The sequence below is a fragment of the Gossypium hirsutum genome, chromosome A08 (assembly GCF_007990345.1).
Source record: "Gossypium hirsutum isolate 1008001.06 chromosome A08, Gossypium_hirsutum_v2.1, whole genome shotgun sequence".
Taxonomy (NCBI): domain Eukaryota; kingdom Viridiplantae; phylum Streptophyta; class Magnoliopsida; order Malvales; family Malvaceae; genus Gossypium; species Gossypium hirsutum.
In genome coordinates this window covers 4,624,925-4,633,282 of record NC_053431.1, presented here as the reverse complement: position 1 = coordinate 4,633,282, position 8,358 = coordinate 4,624,925, and the positions used below count along the sequence as shown (strand labels likewise).

Here is an 8,358-nt window from a genome sequence, read left to right as displayed (position 1 = left end):
ATCATAATAGAATTTGAAATCTTTGAAACACTTTTATATATGATTTTTACATCTTTATTTTTTAATTATATATATTTTGACAAAAAAAAAGTTTCCAACTATAATATATTGAATATTTTTATTAATTAAAATAGTAATTCACATGTGGCTTGCTTATTCATTCCCATCACCAGTTAGTATAATGTAACGAATGGCTACCTTAAAATTTTCAGATATCAACTTAAAAGAAAAATGATCCAAGTTTAGTGTATATTAAGCCATTAATTTATGTTTAATGGTACTAAAATCTTTGTTGTAAGTTTAATAGCACTACAACCAAGTATTAAACACAGATAAATTTATTTTATTTTATGTTTAATATTTTGGTTATATTATTATAAAACTCATAATAATGTTGTTTTTCAATAGAAACAAATACCATTTCAGCCTATAACTCCAAAAGGTTCAAACATTAACTCCTCTGAAATACAAATCCTAAAAACTGACATGATTTTATCTAAATCGGTTTGAACAAAACAACATTTATGACAAACTACATCTGTAGATAAAAAGTGCACCTCGTCATCCATGTTTTCCGATGCTTTTAAAAAGCATCGATGACGAGGTGCACTTTTACCTTAACCTTAACCAAGTAAACTATTTCACTAAGTTTTTTAAGCATAATATTCAAGAAAAAATAACCCCTAAATCAATTATTTTGAATTGATCCTGTCGAAACATAACCGGAGTGCTCTGAACAATCCCAAGTGCCAAGAGCCAGTCCTAATATAGATATCTTCATCAAAATGCTGCAGGCTTCAGTGCCAAAGATTGTGCAAGCTGCTTTAGATCCCTATTGAATTTAGAGAAAATGAAGGAAATAATTTCAGGGGAACTGGTTTTAAATTTGTTTTAAGTGAGAATTGGCTTCAGAAAGGTCGCAAGTTGGATCATACCTGCACCGTGGTACGTTGCAGTCGGATACTTTGCAACTTCTGGAGTGCTTTCTCAGTATGAACCATATCTTCTTACAGTGTTTACAACCTCCAGCAGCTCTAACAGTGCACACTTTTGAATGGAAGAATAGCTTTTTCATAAGATGGCAATCGGGGTGGGAGCAGTGATCACATCCAGAGGCATGCAACAAAACTTCCAGCAGTTTCTGTTAACATGCATGCATGATTTTGACAAAATAAAATATCAGATTATGGACATTGAAAACCAGAATTTATTAGTATTTATGTGGAACAAACTTCCTACCCATAATCCCTTCTTAAGAGTCTCTCTATTCTCGGCTGAGGAATCGACAGCAGAAGGATGCAGAGACAACTTATGAACATGTAAGGAACAACCATGTCTGTGATAGCAAGCAGCACAAACAAAAAAATCCGAACAGGTCTTGCATTGCCAGCACTGGTCTAGTGGTGTGTCTTTGTCACAAATACAGCAGGTAGTTTCAGCAAGCAATGATGTTGGATTGTGAAGGTAATATAGGATCATCATCGAGGAATGCTTGGCCCGACGAAGCGTGTCGAACTGATAGTTGTTCTTCTGACAGAACAACAAAAATCTATACCTATTTTCAAATAAACCACTATCCATGCTGGCATCATTATCATTGGTATCATAAGGAACATCCACCATGATCTGTAAAAAGACACACAGTTGTACTTAATTTAGATATATGCATTAAATATTGCAAATTCTTAGTAATTAAGGTAAAAACAAATGGTTAAAAAACGGAATTTACCCTAGAGAGTGAATGTTTTTCCCCATTGCATGAAGTGTGAGTGGAATACTTGTAGATATATTGCTCTGCATCATGGCACCTGGAAGATGGCATGAATTAAATAAACCAATGCATAAAACATACATCACTAGAAGCAGCGCAAATAGCAAAGCTGGAAAGAGTATGATAACATTTTGAGAATGCTAAATATATTTAAAGAACGAAAATAAACAAACACAGACCACAGCAACAGAATTGCCACAATCATATACTTTGATGCTTCAGTTTTAATATGTATCCCAAGATTCCATTGAAAAAACTTAAGGCATATCATATTATAGGTTTATATTATCACATATCATATTATAGGTTTATATTATCAAATTTACTGCCAGACAGTGAATAACCATCTAAAAGTTAGTGGTTCAGGCTACTAGCCTACTAATAACTTGATGCCTAAATGGAGCTCTGAGGAGGAAATACAGTGCCACCCAGAAGTCAACAAGAAAAAAATGCATAAACACTGACAGAGCATATTCTAATAAATAAGAGGATAAAGAATGATTACCTTCCACAAAGCTGAAAGCTTTTACACATACGGCAAAACCATCGCCATCCATCTAATATGGCTCTATGGCAGCATACGCAGACAAACTGCAGATGGGCAATGATGAAGTCCTCCTTCATAGGTAAAATATTTTGGCCCAGCTAACAAAGCAGGAAGAAAAGAAATGAAATAATTAGTGACGATCATAGTTGCATAAGAAAAGAATTCAATAGAAAGATATACAAAAAGATTTAAAATAGTATGTTTTCATAATAGAAACTATCACAATGATTTAATTACAATTTTCCTTCATGTAATTCCAGTCTGCTTTAAGGAATAGAAAAAAAAAAAAGGCTCTTTTCATAACATAAAGGAAAGTGGACAAAGAATGTGCCAAAAACCATATGAGAGTAAAAACTAAAGGATGGTTTGTAAATTTTTACCTTCTGCATCAGCAGAATATCCTTAGTGGCATGACCAGAAGGATTTGTGTGTCCCATGGCTTTCAATGTTCTTTTTGACACAATTTTCTTGTTCTTTTTTAAGTCTTGTCCACTTGCTTTCTCGATATGCTTTATCACATCCTCAGCAGCACCAGACCAATAGTCGCCATCAAAATATGGCAAATTAGCTGCTGTCACCTTGGAGTTGTATCGCCCGGTGGAGAAAAATTGATCATATAAGTTAGTCAAACCAACCACTATGCCCATTTTAGCAGCTTTTAGTAGCATGGTCTTATGCCTGCACTCACATAAAAGCTGCTGTCAAGATATATATGCAAACAAGGAAACACATACAAACAGATACAAAGCAACATGCACACACATAAAGACATGCATGTATAAGAGATATGTGACAGGGAGAGAGAGAGAGAGAGAGAGAGAGAGAGAGAGACCACTGCCTCAGCTTATCAGACTTCGGTATTTTCTGAATCTCTGGGTGGAAATAGAAGATATAATCTTCTCCTTTCTTAGGTGGACAGGCCCATATGTAGCATGTTGCAAAACCCCGTTTCTTGCAGTAATCAAGGTATCCTATCTAAAAATGGAAACAGAACAGAAAAGCAAGAAACAATCTCAGTATCCAACTATAACAACTAATGAAATTTGAAAAGCTACAATAATTAGAGCAGAAAACTATATATTATACCATTATTTCATGATAAACAACAGTTCGAAGAGGTTCTCCACTAGCAGCAGCAGTTTCTGTTTCGGGCCTAAAATACTTAACAGAATCAAGATATGAGATATAAACGCAGCGTTGATTTGGTTGACTGCATTCTGCACCAAACTCTTGGGTGTACATGATAAAAAGGCATACATCTGCCCCATCAATCTTCTGAAACAGAAGAATAACCTGAAAACAGAAAAATGATCATGGTAAAGTGAAAATGACAAGAATCTAGAGAATGATCCAAAAAGAAGCAAATTATAGCTAAAGGAAAACAAACACCGTTCTCATTAAGACAGTTTGGTAGAATCAATCTTTTAAGAGACCTCAAGGTCAGGGCTGCATGTTAAAATTTGGGAATAGCAAGTTACCTTCAAAACATATAATAATTTCAAAAGATATCTTACCTTTGACTTGTATGGAAATTCAGTAGGGTAATTCCCATCCTTAAGTATATCTAAAAGCTTCTCATTCACTTTTACAAGTTTCTGAGCAGATAACACCTCTCTGACAACAAGACCTTCTACTTCAGGAACCTAGTGAATAATAGAACATCATACTGTCAATGAAACAGCTAAATTAAGTACGAATAACATCGTGCAACATAGAAAAGATGTAATGGTCAAAAATGAAAACCTCACTGCTGAAAATGAAAACAAAAAGTGCTTAGGAATGAAACACAAGCAAAAGGGCAAGGGAAGAAGAAAAAAAAAATAGAAATGCCTAAAACTATTGGTTTACATGAATAAATTCATATTCGAACGAGTATATGTGTAAATATATTTCACCTTCTAATATTAATGTAAGTTTTAAAATGGGCATCTAACCTTAAACCAACTTAGCAATAGGTGGATCTTTCCAACCTTCCAATATTAATAGAAATCCAACCTTTGATTCATGACCGATAACAAGAGAACGATTTTATGTACATTAGTACCAAACAATGCTGCTACAAAAATGAGTACATTACACATACTTTCAATCTTACCTCATCAATGCTCATTCCTGTAGCCTTTGCTTTCTCTTCTCTGTTTTTCTGAAGACACCTAAACAGTCTTTGCTCTAAGTGGTCACTAAGCATGGTTGGCGGCAGATCTTTTGCACCGAAAACAGTCTTCACCAACGGGGGCTTATGTTCTCCATTTTCAATTTCTTCTAAGCAGCATTTTGGGCAAAGGAAACAATCTTTTTTCTCCTTATTTTTTTTCTCATTAAAGAGAGCACATATCTGGTGTTGCCAAGATTTACATTTATCACACTGAACCCACTGCAAGAACACAACATTACCAAGTGAGTCTTTCATCAGTTTGAAATTCATAGAGTAAATACTGTGGATTAGCCTGCCTACCCATTCTTCTGCTTCCTCGTCATTGATCTTTTTAATCAGCTTTGCCTTGGAAACCAATATCCCAGAACTTGTAATACTCTCAGACCGAGATAACTTGTAGCATGAGGAACAAAGACAATATCTGATACCATCTACTTCAGGAATGCTGTAATACTTTGCACTGTGTCTGATACGAGCGCAACATGATGAACAGTATATTGGTGCAGGAGCAAGTGAAAGCTTATCTGCTCCACACAACTGGCATGAATTCTTACTGTCGATATTGACTCTTCTGTTTGCCCCTTCTTTCTTTCCAAGATCCTATTTTAATAAGAGAAGACAATGTCAATGCACCTTCCCAAGCAAATGCAAAGTCCATGCCTTTGTAAAATGGGTATCAGCAGCTATTATAATATGACAACCAACTTCAGGAAGATAAAATACTCCGAAAAATATTAACACAACAAAAACCAGCTACTGCCAAAATGAGTTAACAGACTCGTGCAGCTCTTATGCAGATTTGTTAAAGGAAAGGGTTTGATTAAAAAGGTTCATACTTCATTATATAAAATGCATGAAGCAATGGATTATGGAAAATTAAGAGAAACCACTATGACAGCAAGCAGAAAATGGCAGCTACCTACTGCCCTGACCCACCCATTTCAAACTTGTATGGAAGGAATTTTCAAATGTTTCAGGGGTTTCAAAAGAGACAAATTGGCATGATGTTAGATGCATGCTGACAGGCACTTTAGTTGAGGTGTGGCTGCATATGTTATAAAGTTATTTATGCGCCTATCTACTATATTATTTACTCCAATGAGATGTTAGAATGTGTGCAATTATGCATATCCTTCAATAGCAAAAGTTCTATCCTATCCATATTTACTCAAGTTAAAGCATTCTAAGAGCAATTTTAAGTAGATGATTAAAGTAGGATATCCACCAATCAAGACAGCACAAAATGGAAAATAAATCAATAAACAACAATGAAAGCACAAACCTGATCAATACACTCTCTAAGACTTGATATATGCTCCTTTATTTGCTGTGCTGTGAAATTTTCTATTAAGGACACACCTCCTTGTTTTAGACTCTCCAACTTTATTTCCTTTCCATCATTTGATTCTTGGGCAATGAGCTCAGTTTTTGTTGCTAGCTCTGCCTGGGTGGAATTAGCCCTGGCTTCTGTTTCTCCCTCTTCACAACCAGCTGCAAGTTCTTCAGAGAAGCTGGGGAAAGCATTGATTTCCAAATTGTTAAAGTGGTCTCTTGAATTATCTGCATTGTCAGTAACATTTATGAAGCCAATATCCTCTTCTCTATGACTGCCAACAGGATCAGTTTCCACCACTTTATAACCAGCGATAGCCACCTCTGGAGGACCTTGAAAACTTTCTGCCACATCCTTACCCATCTCTTTAGCATTTGAAGAATCTTCTATAAGCTTTGACATCAATTGAACGTTCTCCTCCTTCATATTCATATCTATCTCTTTAGCACTTGTAGAATCTTCTATAAGCTTTGGTATGAGTTTGATGTTCTCCTCCTCCATACTGATCTCTTTAGCACTTGGAGAATCTTCCATAAGCTTTGATATCAATTCGATGCTCCACTCCTCCATATTATGACCCATCTCTTTAGGACTTGTAGAATCTTCTATAGGCTTTGGTAACAATTCAATGTTCATCTCCAAAGTCTTATCCATCTCTTTAGCACTTGTAGGCAATTCAGTGTTCACCTCCATATTCATACCCATCCTGTTGGCAATTGTAGAACAATCTAAAAGCTTTGGTAGCAATTCAACGCCCACCTCCGTAACCTCAGAATTATAAGATACAGGAGATTCTGAAAACTGCTCCGAGGTTGGCAGCTCAGCATAACTTGGTTGAACATTCGATGGAGCCATTGTATAAAACATACCATGACAAGGAAAGCTGGGAGCGGTAGGATTTTCCAGTTTCAAACGTTTCAGCATAGGTTGCATGGCTTCTGAACTACCATATGTGGGCTGGCCAGAGTCTCCACTACCAGTAACTCTTAGAAGACCTCCTTCTACATGCTCAAAGTCAGGACGAAATGTATCAACGACAGCATTATACCGAACAGTGTTGCAAATGTCACATCCAGCATCATGACAACCATCATAATGGGATGCAAGTGAGAAGAATTTGGTGCATCTACAGACATATTGACAGCAGACAGTCGAATGCATATAGTTGGCAAAATAAGCCGGAGCATCATTCCCCGACAATGCCGCTGAATTCTTGTACTGGATATAAGCAAGTAAAACCTTCCGTTGGATAGCTCGATTCAACCGATTAGTAGCATCTGCCAGCGGTTCTTGTAAATAAGGCGGAGGAAGATAACCATGGTTCGCAGCTTGTTCAGTTACGGGACAAAAGAATTGATTCTGTCCGGCAAAAGGAAATCTAGCATCAGCCACAGCTAGGTCATAATATGTCGAATTCGACATTCTCGGTCTGACGGGAAGCCATTTATTAGTAACCATCTCACCCCCAACTTGCAGTCCAAGTTGGAGGACACCTTATTTCCAATCAGAATTCTACAAAGTGAATATTACCAAAGTATCAGATATTCAGATTATCACAAACAAACAAAGAAAACACTTGGTTACTCAACAAAGTTTCAATTACAAGTTAACCTTTTTTACGAAGCAAATTGGTAATTAGATATAATAGAAACCCCAAACTATAAAAGTTTATACAAAACTCAAAAAAAAGATCATTTAGGGTTTCAAATGGCGGCGGAGTAAATGATAATGTCCCGCTTTTTGCTAATCGATATCAATAAGAAAAAGTTTACTCCTAAGTAGAACGAAAACAGAAAATCAAATATGGAAGTGAAGCAGAAAATTCAAAATCTCATTACTCAAGTAAAAATTTTCAAGTTAAATTTAGTATTTCGGAGATTACCTTATCTAACTTTGTCTTCTATGGAAACTTGGAAAGCAAGAAAGAGAAGGAGAAAATATGAGGAAGAGAAATATGAAGCTAGTTGAATTAAAATTACGTAGTTTATGATTTTATAGTAAAATTTGAGGTGATATTTTTTCATTTAATATTTATTTATATTATTTTTTATGAGGTTATTTTTGTAATTATAATATTTTGAATAAATCAATTTTATACAATTAAATAATAATGTAAATGTTTTTATAATTTTTTTTAGAAAGGAATGTTTTTATAATTTTATATGTTTTTATTTGTTGCATTGCAAAAAGATATATTTATATTTGTTAATATGCCATTAAATAATAATTTTATATTTAATATTTTTGAAAAAAATAAGTTTATATTTAATAATTAAAAATGGTAATCATTTCTTATTTGGTAAAACAGTAATGGAGAGGATCTCAATCTGTAAAAGAAATCTCGTTTTTTGTAACGTTCATCGCCGAATATTTTAAATTATTGGTTCCAATTCAATTGGTCGGTTCGATTTTAATTAAATTAATTATTTAAAAGTCAAAAAATTTAAAAACAGATAAAATTAATTCAATCAATTTTTAGTCTAACTTAACTGGTTCGGAATGGTTCATTCAAAACTCAATTCAAATATATATTTGTCAGTTCATCCCGTTAC

The 8,358-nt window shown here is 34.7% G+C and overlaps 1 protein-coding gene across 1 annotated transcript; it reads right to left on the bottom strand.

Moving 5' to 3' along the window:
* Positions 1-382: 382 nt before the first annotated feature.
* Positions 383-7,760, bottom strand: LOC107930471 (histone acetyltransferase HAC12). The gene is made up of 13 exons (XM_016862141.2): positions 7,689-7,760; positions 5,756-7,318; positions 4,774-5,073; positions 4,414-4,692; positions 3,833-3,961; positions 3,405-3,611; positions 3,151-3,293; positions 2,699-2,996; positions 2,277-2,416; positions 1,730-1,808; positions 1,240-1,626; positions 936-1,141; positions 383-832 (listed from the first exon to the last, which is right to left on the bottom strand). Exons 2-13 carry the CDS (start codon positions 7,262-7,264, stop codon positions 781-783), a joined length of 3,729 nt encoding a protein of 1,242 aa, XP_016717630.1. The 5' UTR covers positions 7,265-7,318; positions 7,689-7,760; the 3' UTR covers positions 383-780.
* Between the last annotated feature and the right edge of the window lie 598 nt (positions 7,761-8,358).

Bases quoted from the DNA above. Each gene is read 5' to 3' on its own strand.
- LOC107930471 (XM_016862141.2), bottom strand. From the start codon at position 7,264: ATGGTTACTAATAAATGGCTTCCCGTCAGACCGAGAATGTCGAATTCG. The intron at 4,693-4,773 runs GTAGGCAGGCTA...GTGTTCTTGCAG, and splicing joins ACGAGGAAGCAGAAGAATGG to TGGGTTCAGTGTGATAAATG. The intron at 3,962-4,413 runs GTAAGATTGAAA...ATTATTCACTAG, and splicing joins CAGGAATGAGCATTGATGAG to GTTCCTGAAGTAGAAGGTCT.